Here is a 14,706-nt window from a genome sequence, read left to right on the forward strand (position 1 = left end):
GTCATGAACTAAATGTTTCTATTTCAAAATTATTAGGGTTGATTTTCACTTCTGTTTTAAATGGATAAGTGAAACTGATTAAATGCTGCTTTTTTCCAAAGATTCACAGTTGTTAACAATGTGCTCTACTTCAGTAAATGAAAACACTTCTGAAATGATTTTTCATTTGTCTGAAGCCTGTGTTTGTATTAGAATTGGACTTCACTTCCATAAGCAAAAGCATCAGAAGAAAATATTCTGTTTAGTGTTAGATCCGAGCTCTGATTACAAACTCATTGCCAAAATTTATTACAATTAACTCTCTTGAGAGTGAGTTCTTCCTTTGTTTTCCTTAAATCAGAAACTTTACTGAAGGTATCAGGGTTATATACATAATACCCAAATTTAGTTAATATGTATTTGAAATATAAAGAATTAGACATCCAAGATAACTTAGTATCAGCTCCTAGTTTGTTCAGTCAGTTGACTGACGATGCTAGAAGGGATAAATAAAGTGCATGTAGTGCATAAAACATAGTTTAAACATATTAGTGAGTTTCTTTTATAGCTAATGAAGCCATCCAAAATTTGTTGTGTTTTTGTCTGCTTTACATTTGAGTTGTTTAGCAGCCTTTTTCTTCAGAATTTCAGTAGTTCTTTTTGCTTCTAAACTTCCTGTGGTTTAACTGTCAACGGCGACCAGGTATCTTGCAGTGGTCACATGCATAGATCAAATTCTGTGCTTTGGGAAAAGTTTAAATTGAGTATGGCTTTTTTTTTCTTTCTTTTTAAGCTTTGGAAGCACTTGGGAGAACTTTCTAGATACAGAACTAAACTCCAGAATACACTTATGCAACCTGTTAGATGTTAGGTAAGCCTGTTTGTCAGGATTCATAGAAAGGTTGGTGGTAATATAGAAAGAGAGAATTAGTGATGAGTAGATTCATAGTGTAATTGGTAATGGGTCAGTCTGGGTTCTGACCTTGTACTTGCTAACAGACCCATTCTTTAGCCAGCTGGTATAGGGTAAATAGTCTTTATCATTATATTTTTAAAAGACCATCTCAAGTGCCAACAGAAAATGTGGAGATGTGTACTATCATCCATTTAAATGTCTTCTGAGATCTGCAGAAATCTGTCTTACCCTTAGATTTCTCTGAACAACTATACATTTAGTTTGATCTTTCATTTTGCAGACACTGAGAATTCCACTTAGTCTGAAATACTCCTGTCCTTCTGAAAGCACTTGGAAACTCGCTGTTTCCTCTCTTCTCAAAGTACTTTCTATTGGACTACCAGTTGCAAGGCAGCATGCATCTTCTGGAAAATTTGACAGCATGTGGCCAGAGTTGGCCAATACGTTTGAAGACTTTTTATTCACTAAAAGGTAAACACGATTTCCTTCTTTTTTTTTTTTTTTTAAGTCAAAAATATTTGTAAGTAATTTATTCACTGATGTAGTCAAACAGCGTGCCAGTAGAGTTCAATAAAAAGAGCCTTATTCTTAGTTATTTGATATCTGAGGATGACTCTAATGTATGAAAGAAAAGAGGTAACCAATTCATCAAGTTTTAAAGTATACTTTCAGTAAGTAGTAGACAGGAGTTCGTTGAAGAAGTGAAATGTCAAAGCAAGAAAAAGCTCAGCTGAGCTCTGAATGCAAGGCATAGCCTTTCCTTTTTCCATATGGACTCCCAATTATCGGGATCTGATGAAGAGTTACTGATATATGTTGTTTGATCAGAACTGCAGCATTATTTTCTTTTTCCAGTTAAGTTGAAAACAATTAGCAATATTTATCGTACTTTGTGAAAAGGTTGAAGCAGACAGACTAAGAGATGTGTATGCTTAATCTTTCAAGAGTGACACTGTAGTTCTGGGCATGTTGAGAAAAATCAGAAAAGGAAAATGATAGAGATTAGACCTATAAGCTTGTTGAAGAAGAAGAATGTGTAATTGGGAAGTATCCAGAATATTGTCAAAGAATTATGTTTGTCCCTTTACAGTGGGTAAGAATGCATTTCAGTGTAGCAAAGATTATCAAAGGTTTAACATCAAGGGAACCTCTTACTGGTGAGTTAAGATTAGGTATTGTAGAAGACTGCATAGAAGGGGTAAAGAATTTTCATCTTTTGTGAGCATCTGTGTATGAATAGCTTTCAGCAGTAGCTGAGTATATCTAATTGTGTTTTAGATTAAAGGGCAATGTAGAATATGAAGAAATTAATTCCCTGATTTTTTTATGTTGATTTCAGTCATAAATTAGTCTTTCTTTTTAATAAAAACCAGCAGGGTTCTTCTGTACCTAATACTAATATTCTGTGTATATTTGTATGTGCATACTATGCAAACACACAGGAATCAGCAACCAAACACAGCTGTATTTACAAGTGATGAATAAATACCAGCTTGCCCAAAACAGATGAAAATGAGATACCAATGAAAATGAAACTCAGTTTTAGAGGAATATCTGTTAGTAAAAATGTTTATAATGAGTGGCTTTGGAATTCCACCAGTAGGATTATAATACAATTGTATGAAAATCCTTTCCTTTGTCTTTGAATTTACTTGAAAGAAATAATACTAGATAGAAAGACCAGGAAATAAAAAAAAGATCATCAATAGTGTAGAAAAGACACTTAAGTAACCACTAATGTTTGTTTTGTTGCTTCACTGGTTCTTTAAATTAAAATAATCTTTGTAGTATCTTCTTTGGTTTTGTTTTTGGCTCCAGTTAGTATCCCAGTTTCCATACTAACAGTCCAAGTCAGCTAGTACCCTATAATCAATACCACTGTGAGGTTTAGAAAATTATAATGAAGGTTTTTCAGGTTAGTGCGGGATAATATGTTCTCCCTTGTATGTATTCCTGAAGAAACTTCTTACTATTTGCTGTAAATTAATTATTCCTAAATATCTGTGGAAAAGACGAAATACATTAATTTTGCATGTTTTTAACTGATTCAGATTGGCCATGGTTCAGTTTTGGCTATTAACCATTCGTAAGTCCAGGGAAGTAAGACTGTCAGAGATCTTCAGTGTAGATGGGTATTATCTGTTGTCATCTGCATGACCTTTTTTTGGTCAAATGTGTAATTTCTTTTTCTTAACAACAAGTGATTTATGCTTTTCTTGAAAGCTGTTCTAACCATATTAGTTCCATATTAACATGTTTCTTGCTAAAAACAATAACTGTTGGAGTTAATTAATAGCTTTTGCCAGCTGTCATGCATGGGAGAATATTCTCTGGAGATAAAGGAGGCATTACTTCTGTGAATATTTCTGATGCCCAAAAATTTCTCTGTCTTTTCTTAACTATGACTTTCTCAAGAGACCAGAGTGTATTCTGTGATTTTATACAAGGTACATATAAAGGTATATATAAAGGGGTACAAGGGACCAGCATTTTAATCAGAATTGAAATTTTTCTCAGATGTTGCATGAAACTTTTTGGCTCTCACTTAGAAGCTTTAAAGTTCAAAAGAATTTAAGATATTGATAATAGGCTGGTGGTTCACAGAACCATGTGGATAACAGCAGGATCACTTCCTGGTTATCTGGTCTTGTGCTGTCAAAGGCCAGTATCATTACTCCTTCCAGGATTTTTATCAATAGATATTTTGTTTGTTTTCCTACACTCAAAACTGTAAATTTCTTCCTTCCTTCCTCAAAACCTTGTTCTTCAGAGCTCATTTACCACTTCTGAGGTGGTGGTTCAAAATAAGAAATGTCTGCATCTCTGTAAACCTTGAAAATCCCTTACTGTAGTTATAGAATCACATAATCGTAGAATAGCTTGAGTTGGATGGGGAACCTCAAAGCCCAGCCAGTTCCAACCCCCTATTATGGGGAGGGCTGCTACCCACCAGCTCAAGTGACCCCATCCAACCTGGACTCGAACACCTGCGGAGGTGGGATACCCACAGCTTTTCTGGGCAGACTGTGCCAGGGCCTCACTGTCCTCTAAGTAAGAACTACTAGCCCTATTAGAAATACCATGTAACTGATTTGGCTGATTCTTCCTTCTACCTTTGTTCATTTTTGTATGTATATTGACCAAGTCTCTACTGGGCTGAGGAACCAGAAATTTTCCTGAAGTAGAGAGATAAGAAGTTATTTCAGTTTCACTGGTGTTCTGAATTTCTAACAAACATTTTAAACATTTTTCCTGACCTAACTCACAATTCTTCTAATCAATGTGGTCCTAGAAATTACATCTGTAGGTCTCCTAATACTATTTCTACCAGTGAAATTGAGTTGGTGTTGGCAAGGGTCACTGTGGTAATAACCCTTAAAAAAAAAATCTCTGAACCTCTGTGTTTAAAATAGTGAGCATCCTCTGCATGCTCTTTCAAGGAGGAATGGGTTTGCAGACTAGCTGTGGAGCTGAATGACATGAGATACACACTGATGCTTGAAGTGTGCAAAGACAGCAGAAATGGCCTTTGGAGCTTTGTGCAAGAAATTTCAAATATAGCCAAAATAGCCCAGATAAATGGAAAAGGAAATAGTAATTGCTAACAGCTTCCAAACAAAAAGCTTCGGCTTTGTTGGTTTTGTTTTAGGTTTTGTTGTTGTCATTATTCTTGTTTCTTTAAGCAAGCTACAGCTGAGAAGCCTTGATAACCTTGATTTTTATTATAAATCAAAATGACATTTAAAAATACATTTCACATAACTCAATTTATACAAAATTGTCTTCTAGTAAGAGGCTGGTCTGTTTATTATTTAATATCACTCTTCTCTCCCAGAGGCTTTCACGGAAGCATGTCAAGCCATTATATAAAATAAAATTCAACAAACATGCATATATATAATTTACTAGAGCAGAAGTCTGTGCTTACATGAGGGAATTAAATCAATACTTTCCAAAAAGATGCTTCAGAGCAGAGTGCCGCTGTGCACAGCAGGACTCTCTGTGGCTGTTAGCTCTTTGTTGTTAGGTTTTAAAGACCTCCCTAGACACTGGGCTGCAGCTGGGAGCTCTTTACCTGGAAAATCCTGCACAGAGCTACAGTGTGCGTTATACTGCCTCTTATATCTGCACTGGCTTGTGACCCTTCCTATACAGTTTGGCTGTATTGCTTCAAACAAGCAAAGCTTTTGCCCTTAGATGTTTCATTCAGGCATCTTACAGAAATCTATTTACCTGGGAGTCATTTGCTGCATGAACAAGAATAGAGCATCATCTGTGACATATATGGTAGGTCAGATATAGATGACTGAGCAGAAAGGTCATAAAACCTCTTTAAAATAAACCTCAGCTCAGAAAGTCAGTCATTCATAAACAAGGAAGCGTCAGAATGAAAACTTTCCATGTAATTCAGTATGACCTGCATACGTATGTATTGTAATTGTTCATATTTCTATTTAGAGGGTTTGCATTGTTATCTTTTTTTATGTTAGAGAATGTATAGAATGAACAACTACTTAATATTTTATTCTTTGCTTCGACGTGTAGCACCAAATTTGCTGACAGTTGAGTACATGAGCCAATAAAAAAATACAATATAATCTCTTTGAGACAGAAAAGTATCTTTATTTTCAAACAGGAACATGCTGTCACAGTTGTCAAAACTGGAAATTAGCTGTGGATGTGCAGATTCAGATCCAGGTGTCTCATGCTAAGTATGCAAAAGACGGGAAAAGGAAGATCCCTACCTAGTAAAAAATCTATTTGACTCAGTCAGCATCATACAGGAACAATGGGAAGAAAAAAAGCTGTCAGGCAAACAAACCACATTTGAATGAGGCTTAGAAGGCTCCAACCATTCCTGAAAGTCAGAGTGGAATGGAGGAGAAAGGCCTGGATGAGTACCCCTATGTGGGAAAGGCTGGCACAGATCCACGGTCATATATCTGGCAGCTGCCTTTCTAGTGAGCACATGCCTGGCTCAGAACTACCCACTGTGTGTGTCTGCTGTTTCTTGGGGAGACGTGGGGGTGGAGAAAAACCTGGGAGTTTTGAGGAGGGAGTTTGGAAATGAGCCAGAGGATGCTGGTCTGCTTGCTGCTGCCATACTTCACCAATTCCTCGGCTTACTGAACAGCTTGGCTCTTTGTTCAGCCCAGAGCGCTGTTTTCTTTGCATCTGCCCATGCTGCAGTAAATCAGGCAGGGACTGTGGCAGATTGGCCATATTATTTTCCTGCCTTTTCAGTAGTGACCATCCTGTGTACTTCTCCAGAGCAAATAAGGCACCATCTGATATAAGGCCATCATAAGATAGAAACGTACACAACAACACCAAGTTGAAGCACCAGGCGCCATCTTAATTCAGATGTTTCAAACTATCCCTTTCAAATGGTCACACTCTCAAGCTGCTCGTCAATTTGAAGATCTTAAAATATTATTTAAAAAGACAAAACATAAAATGATGGGGGAAAAAAAAGAGGATTTAACAAATGGAATTACATAAACTTTTTACAGCTCTTTACCTCTGATTCTTGTTGTTAATGCAGTGGTTTATATAACTGTACCAACTTCATGCATGTGAAACTTTAAATATAATGCATTTTCCCCAAACTTTGCTCCTTACACATCTTGTGAAGTTAGAAGTCTAATGTATTCCCTTTACTTTTAGTGCACCTCCTGATAACCTCTCGATCCAAGAATTTCAGAAGAATGAGAGTATTGATGTCGAGGTAAGGAGACTGCAGTAAATGTATAATATTGTCAAACACACAACAGTGACATTCACAGGTTGCGTTTAGTTTTGAAATGATGTTTTGAGAAATTAACTACTCGTTATTGTTCTGAGATGTTTTTCTTTCCATTTGAAAAGGAGACAAATCCAGAGGCTGCTGGATTGACTGCTTCAGGGTTTTGCAAAGGGTAGGAAGCTGCATGCCAAAAACTTGTCCACTTGAGTTCAAACCAGTATAGAGTGGAAAAAGCAGAATGTCTTTCTGCTTCTAATCCATTATCTTACCTATTATGTTATTGCCAAGCAATTATGTAGGTAATTGTAAACCAAAGGAAGCTGGTGACTGAGCCTGAAGTGAATGTTCTCTTTGAGAGGTGGCGTTCATTCTTACAATGTAGATGTGCAAATGCACAAATAAAAATGTGCATAAATGGTGAAATGATGATTTGTGAGGTGCAGAGACCGTTGTAATTGTAAGGAAAATCACGCGTGGTTGGATAACACCAAAGAAAAAAGAGAGGAGATGATAGTTGGAATGAAGAGGGACTGGTCCTGTGGACTAATTCAGGACGAAAGGAGATGTGGCAGACTGGGGATTAGGTGTACAGTGGAAAGGAAGTTGCAGAGAAACATGTCAATGTCTGTGCAGTCGGACTCTCTCTAGTTAGATGTGAAGATTACTGGGTGAAAAAAGCAAGAGCAGTTCTATCTGCAGTGAGCAGAACTATGAAATCTAATGCATTAATTTACAGACATCTAAACCCACTTTATTCCCGACTGAATGCACCAAAACCAAGGACAGAAAACATTTAAGTTTGGTTGTTGCCTTTAGCTTGTTTAGTTAGCTCACATGTTCTGTTTTGTTGATGTCACTCTGTAAGCATCTGATGTATGTGTTAATGTGCTAGTAAGAATATTGAATGGAGTGGAGGGGGAGGTAGATTCCTGTTGACAAATCTTCTCTTTTCGAAGCTGTAAATTTGACTGGGAAAGTATGCTTCAAATGTCAGTGGAAACCTGAGTGATAACTGCTTCAGAAACTCAGAATTAAGGGGAAAAACAAGTTTATTAGTTCAAGTTTAATCTCTTAAACACAGTTCCACACTTTTTAGATGTATTAGCAGATTTTTTAAGCAGTCTTGAAAGATTTTGTAAATTTCCATTAGGCGTGTCTTAGTTTAGTGTTTCTTTTGTCTTCTACCAGAATCTCAGTGTTAATCTTCAGAAAACCAATATAAACGTATTTCATTTATTTTAGGTGGTGCAGCTTATTAGTACGGAGATACTGCCATATGCTAACTTTATTCCTAAGGAATTTGTTGGTCAAATAATGACTATGCTCAATAAAGGCTCAATACACTCTCAGTCATCTTCATTTACAGGTATAGTAGCTGAATGAAAACAGGTACAGAAAAATATATTTATATCTGCTGGAGAGTGACAAACAGATTGACAGTACTTATTCTGATAAAGACCTGAAATGCCATCACATGTATAGTCACTTTAAACTGTACTGTCTTATAGAAGCTTCACTTTTTGTTACTATTATTTCCTTACTTTTTTTTGGTCAATGTCACGTATAATACTGAAACCGAACTTTCTGATAGTTAGTTTTCCTTTATGCCAGTTGCAGTGCTTGACAGTGATTTCAGGCAATTGTAAGGCAGACATGATATCCAGTACTTACAAATTAAATGACCTTAGCATAACTGCTATGTTGTAGCTAACCAGACATTAACACAAAAGCCTTTCTCTGTATGTTTTTGGAAAGAAAAAAGAATTACATTGTATAGTAGCAACTATTAGTTCTGGTGGTGCAGGAAGGAGGATGTTCCTGTCACTTTTTTTTCGTTTGCTTTTGTTATGTAATTTGATGTACTTTGTTATTAAAGCAGCATTAAGCAGGTGACACCTTAGTAAATGTGCTGAATATTCTTTTGTATTTGAACTGTTGTGAATATCACACGGTCAACCTTTCCTTAGAATGTGTTCTTAATATTTGTCCATATCACTGTTAATCTTTTTTATTAATATCACAGGACCTTTTTGCAAACTATAATTAACTGATTGAATTGAAACATCCAGCATACTAGCATGCACAGTGCTCAATTAATTATGATGTTTTACTTTGGCAGAAGCGGAAATAGATATTCGATTGAGAGAGGAGTTCTCTAAGGTGTGTTTTGAAACACTGCTCCAGTTTTCATTCAGTAATAAAGTCACAACTCCTCAGGAAGGCTACATCTCTAGAATGGCACTTTCAGTGCTCTTGAAAAGGTCACAGGATGTATTACACCGCTACATAGAAGATGAGAGGTTGAGTGGCAAATGTCCTCTTCCAAGGTATGTGCAGTGCCCTTAGGAAATAAAGGGTATTACCAGTACCATTTGAGAAGGCTGCATTTAGAATACATCTGTTGTGTGTTAGAGGTGTTTGTGTGTATGGGTGTGTGTTAGGGATGTATGCAATTTAAAGCTTGAAAAGTATACGATGAATGTTTCAAATAAAAAAAGAAAAAAGATAGCAAATGTCTGTTGACCAGAAAGAGCTTTAAAAAAATAATGGTCACGCTCAGTGCTGTGACACTGAGGAGTGTAATTCAGTAATAAATATTATCAGTTGTTGAAAGAATGATTCTGGTATCTCTAACATAATATTTCCGAAATCTAATTTCCCCTTATTCCTAGCAGAGCTGGTTTCTAAACTGAGAGGTAGAGAGTCTTCTTGACAATAAGACAAAATATATAAACAGCAATACTGTGAGTCATTACTCAAGTAATTGCTCTTGAAACAGAAAATTGCCCTGAGAACAAGGAAATTCTTTCACAAATGAGGACTTACTTAGATTTCAGTTAACCTCAGCTGAAATGTTTTTGGAGTTTTTGATTGTGACTGATGAAACTGATTCTTTCCATTTTACAGCTAATCATGTACATGAATATTTTCAGATTGAGACACATATTCTGTCACTGTCTCCAATATTAAATTGAAAGCCATCCTAGCTGGCAGTCGCTATCATGGTGGAAAAGTTAAACAATAACCTTGGTCTCTTAAAATCCTTTTTTTTGGTAGGCAGCTGTGTCCATTACTTTTTTAATGTTATGTAAGTTTCGCAGAAAATTTATAATCTTGAGACAAAAATGGATTGCTGATTGTTTGCGTTTTCCCTTTGTAGGCAACAAGTAACAGAAATCATATTTGTTTTAAAAGCTGTCAGTACTCTCATAGATTCGCTCAAAAAAACTCAGCCTGAAAATGGTAAGTTATTGTTAAATAACATAATTCTAAGCGAGAGAAAGCTTTATCTGTCACAAAGATGTGTTTATTCTTTCCTGTAGTGCTTTTCACACAAATTGGAAAGTATAATCTGTGAGATTCGGTATTCTATTTGTATATATCGGTGGCATGTGGAAAAAACATTTTCCAGTATATCTAACAATATAAGGTTCTAAGATTCATTTAAAAATAGCAAACTTCATTTTTGTTCTGATGTCGTGTGTTAGATAGATCTTGGTATCTTTTGAAAACAAACAAAACTTCTATAAAATGTTAACAGAATTCATGTATATATATATATATATATATATATATATAGCTGTTAGTTTTACTGTATCTTCTTTCTCTTCATTATAGCTTTTTTAGATTGCTGTGGATCTGGTTCACATAGGTGTGCTCCCCAGTAAAAGGGGTGTTCAAATTAAATGGATGAGCAGGCTGTTAAACACTCAGATGTGAAGTCTTGCTTCCCCTCCCTTTCTGCTGTAGTACCTCCTGTCCCCATAATGAGAAACAAACAAGAAGCATTTCTTTTGCTCACTGATGCCAAGTGGTGACGTGAATGTTTGACAGATGTATTTAAAGGACTGATTGAAACTGGCCGTGACATTATTTATGTGAACGTGTCCTGTTCCTCCTGTAAGCTGCACCTTCTGTATGCAGAGGGTTCCCACCAAAAATCTTGGGAGATACTAAGTAAACTTCTGATAAGTAGATGTTTTTGTCTGTACTGATGGGTTGTTTCCCTTCTTCTGTAGCTCCAGATATTCAAGCTGTTATCAGATGCTCATTATTATGCATGCTATTAGTATCATCATACTGCTTAATACCTTGTTAAACTAGCTGCATTGTACTCTGCAACTGACAGATTTGCATATATATCACTTCCCTCTACCTTCCCTGCTTTTGATATTAAGAGGAAGGGAAAAAACCCTGTAAATCCTGAAACAAATCAGACTTCCCAGAAGAACATAGGTAGGCGGGTTTTCTGAAAGATGCAGTGTTTTGCAGCATCAGTGAGCAGGGAGGTATGATGATGCTGTTGTTTCCAAGGTTGACTGTAAGAAGCTGAGGACAGAACTGTGCAAGAGTACATAAAGCCCTGTAGCATACCCTGAAGGCAGCTAAAGCATTACTTTGGTGGGGCTCTCTATTAAAGGAGTAGGCGGCCAGCTCAGCTGCATTGTTGCCCATAACCTTCTTACTAAAATGAGCGATCACCTAATCAGTGTGTGGCAGTGACTGCCAAAACTGCTGCATACCTTATTATGAAGGTACATTAGAGAATCACTTTGCTCTTACTTCTCTTGCTTGTGAATCAGTTTATTTTTGTAATAAGATTATTAACATTTGAAATCAAGGCTTTGTGCTCTCTTGAAATCAAAGTTAAAGCAAATAAAAAGGAATTGATATAATAAATAAGATACATATACTATGTTTATTTTCAGTTGTTGTACTAACAGGTGTTACCGTTGTGCCCTGGTCCAGAGTTTCTCCCTCTGCTTTTTATAGTTCTGGTAATCTGGAAATAATTTGAAATTAATAGGTAGTCTTGTTGCTGATGTTTCCAGAAGTAAAATATATGCTTTCTATCAATAGCTGAGAAAAGCCAATAGAAAAATGTGTATGCATTATAGACTAAACAGAAGTAGTATCTTCAAAGTGTCAGATACTCTACATCCAAGAACATACAGCGAGTGAATCACATGTAGAAACAAAAGCACGCAACGCCATTTTGTGGATATGTCATCTGGCTTCCACCTGCTGCTTCAAAAGTGCGGCTCTTGTGCAAGTCCTACATCATACCTGAGAGCCCCATAGAGATGTCTTAGTGTCTCAGTAGCACTGCATACCTGCGTTTGGGCATGTGAATGTGTCCTGAACTTATTTATGTAATAGAGCGTTGTAAGAATTTTGAGCAGTACTAAGTGATGTAATCTGTTCTTTTCTGCCTTGCAGTTGATGCGAACACGTGGGCACAAGTTATTGCCTTGTACCCGACTTTAGTAGAATGTATCACCTGCTCCTCATCAGAAGTGTGCTCTGCTCTGAAAGAGGCATTAGTTCCCTTTAAGGACTTCATGCATCCACCAGCATCCAAGGTACAGAACGGAGAGTCTTGACCCCATAAAACTTGATAATTTTTGAAGGAAAAAAGTATCCAAAAATGTTTGTTCCCAGGTAAAGTTTCTCTGAGAAAATCTCTTGTGGCTAGTACTTGGCAACCAATGCTGACTGCCTTTTAACTGTACTAACAAGAGCTCAGTAATTCATGAATACAAGCTATATCTCAAAGGTTCCAGAGTGGGTAGCAGTGCAAACCTTTAATAATTTTAACTGAGTAGTTGGAATCATTTATAATCTAATGTACTTGCTACAGTATCTTGAAGTGGTGATTGAAAAGTGGGCTTATGTACAGCTTGTTGTGTATGTGTTAATGATGTAATTAAAACTATTTCAATTCAGTCAGATTTATGAGGCTGGTGTTTTGCACCCTTTTTTTGAAGTACGAATTGTACTAAAATTTTATGCAAGATGGTACTGTAACATTCCATATATCTGTAACCAGCCTTTGTAAACAAAGGGAACTGAAATACTTGTGTGTATAATAAATGGTACAGTTCTGTATAAAATAGTTGCATTTATTATTTAAATTCTTTTTTAAATGTTGATAATGTTAAATGCTTGAAAAAGTATTTATTATAAGCTGTATGCTTGCATTTCTACTTATACTTTGCCTTCTGAATTGCCAGATATGCTTGTTCATATCTGATCATGTTATTAGTTTTTTGCTTAATTGAATGTATCTTCTCTGTGGCCATCGGACATCTAAATGAAGAGGTCATATGACAGGATTGCAGCAAGCAGGCAGTAGCCTGCTGATCTCAAACATCGATGTCGTTGACCTGGAATAGGTTTGAATATGCAGAAATCCACTGTAGCACTTCAACACTACCATACCTCACTTCTTAATATATTTCATTCGAAATGTTTGTTATACTCAACTCTGTTCATTTCTGTAGTTGCAGCCTTGCTTTAAGAAATACATACTTGTGGGTCATTAGTCTTTTTTGACCTTACTTGCAGGTATCGTAGACTTTGAATCATGACCCAAGAAAGGGGATTTCAAATATCTGAAATACTTGGCTGTAATACTTTGTTCGGTAATTTTAAGTGCTTTGTTTTGTAATGTCTTTTAAATCCAAATTGTTCTAACCTTTTAATTATAAACTCTCTGATATAAAACCACGAGAAGTGTATTTTTGAAGACAGCTGCTTGTTTAGAAGCTCAGTACAATTTTCATTAAGTGAATGCGAATTCTCTTTCAGTGTCACATAACACACAACTGAAGCAAAACACTTCTGCTAGTATTGTTTATAAAATTGGTGACAGCATTTAGACTCTTAGTGAAATAATGATTCGTTCAATGCTTTGCCTGTGTTCATATATTTTAGCCTGTGATGTGAAAGCACAAAGGTCAAATGTTTCCTTTTTTAAAAAAAAGAAGGGAAAAAAAAAGGTGCCTTTCTATGTATTTCAGAGCTTTCCTTTAGGCACTGAAGTCTTTGTAGATATTAAAAGTGATTACCATGGTATTAGATCTGTTCACTTTACACTTCGCTGACTGAAAGGACGTTAATTGGAACTTGTGAATAGAAGCAGAAATTGTAGGAGCTTCAAGTCAAGTTGCAAGGAACTGGTCAGGGTTAGAAGCACCCTCTGTGAATAGTGTTTGCTACCACACCTTCAAACAGCTTGCTCCTATGAAATTCCTGTTTTGTGATCCTTTCCAAAGGCATATTTAGAGTGATGCTCCCAGATCTTGCACATATCTCCTTTGACGAAGGTTGCCTGGAACTCAATCTTCAAATGCAAATAGTTTTTAAAAAACACGTTTTACATTAAGGGAATAAAGACCTTCCTTCCTATTAATAGATTTTTATTTTTTTTTTTTTTTTTTGTCAAAATAGCCTGTTTGGAGAAGCAGACCTGGGTCCCATGTACAAATAACAAGATTATCCATACTCTGAAAGTGGAAACCTTGCAAATGCTCTACTGCTTAGTGAAAGACAAGGCCTGTTAAGTCCTCAAAGAAAGCAGGAGGTTGAGCAGAGAAAGGGTATCAATTTGCTTTAAGATCTGCTAACTTAACAAGAAATTCTGGAAAGAGGCATGCAGACCAAACTGTGCACAAGTTTGTTTATCATTAATTTCTGTCTGCTTTTTCAGTAATACCACAGATTCATCCTGTCTAATTGAGCAAATCTTCAGCTTTATTTCAAAGAGGGTGTGGGGTTGTGTGAGTCTTACCTGACTTTATCAACCACAGACATTAATCTTCTAAAGGCTCTGAAATAGATTTCCACTAAGGTAGCTTTCCTTTCTCTCCTCTTTATTATCAAATGGATATTATCTTTGCTATTTGTGGCACGTTTTGGACGTGCAAGTTGAGGTTGACCGTACTCAAAATACTTTCTGTATAAGTAGTCTGAGAATGGAAAACAAAAGGACTTAGTTTAGAGAAGAGTTTTTTTAGCTATTTTTTCTGTGAATAAGAGTTTTTCTGTTTTCTGTGCCTTGTCCAGCACTCAAATATTCCCTCTAACTTAAAAGTATCAGTTTCTTCTTTTTATTTTTAATTCCTGCTAAATATTCTTAGGGCTTCTTTCATGTAAACAGCATTCTTGAGTATTTAAATTTCATATTCTTACATCTGTTCCGAGCAAGACAAGTTCTGTTCCTGGAAAAAATATAACGTTACCTATTGAGTAAACCCTTGTCCAAGTTGTTCTTTTCAAGTCT

General features: G+C 36.2%; 1 protein-coding gene across 3 annotated transcripts in view; it reads left to right on the forward strand.

Annotated features, from left to right (window-relative positions):
• Positions 1–13,151, forward strand: part of MON2 (MON2 homolog, regulator of endosome-to-Golgi trafficking) — a 73,374-nt gene extending 60,223 nt beyond the window's left edge. For all 3 annotated transcript variants that reach the window (XM_072361521.1, XM_072361522.1, XM_072361523.1), the window contains 6 exons: positions 1,176–1,366; positions 6,563–6,623; positions 7,884–8,007; positions 8,761–8,968; positions 9,802–9,884; positions 11,862–13,151. In XM_072361521.1, coding sequence (XP_072217622.1) covers positions 1,176–1,366; positions 6,563–6,623; positions 7,884–8,007; positions 8,761–8,968; positions 9,802–9,884; positions 11,862–12,025 — 831 coding nt within the window. In that variant the 3' untranslated portion in view covers positions 12,026–13,151. The remainder of the gene's footprint in view (positions 1–1,175; positions 1,367–6,562; positions 6,624–7,883; positions 8,008–8,760; positions 8,969–9,801; positions 9,885–11,861) is intronic.
• The last annotated feature ends 1,555 nt before the right edge of the window (positions 13,152–14,706 follow it).

Source organism: Excalfactoria chinensis, chromosome 1, assembly GCF_039878825.1.
Source record: "Excalfactoria chinensis isolate bCotChi1 chromosome 1, bCotChi1.hap2, whole genome shotgun sequence".
NCBI lineage: Eukaryota > Metazoa > Chordata > Aves > Galliformes > Phasianidae > Excalfactoria > Excalfactoria chinensis.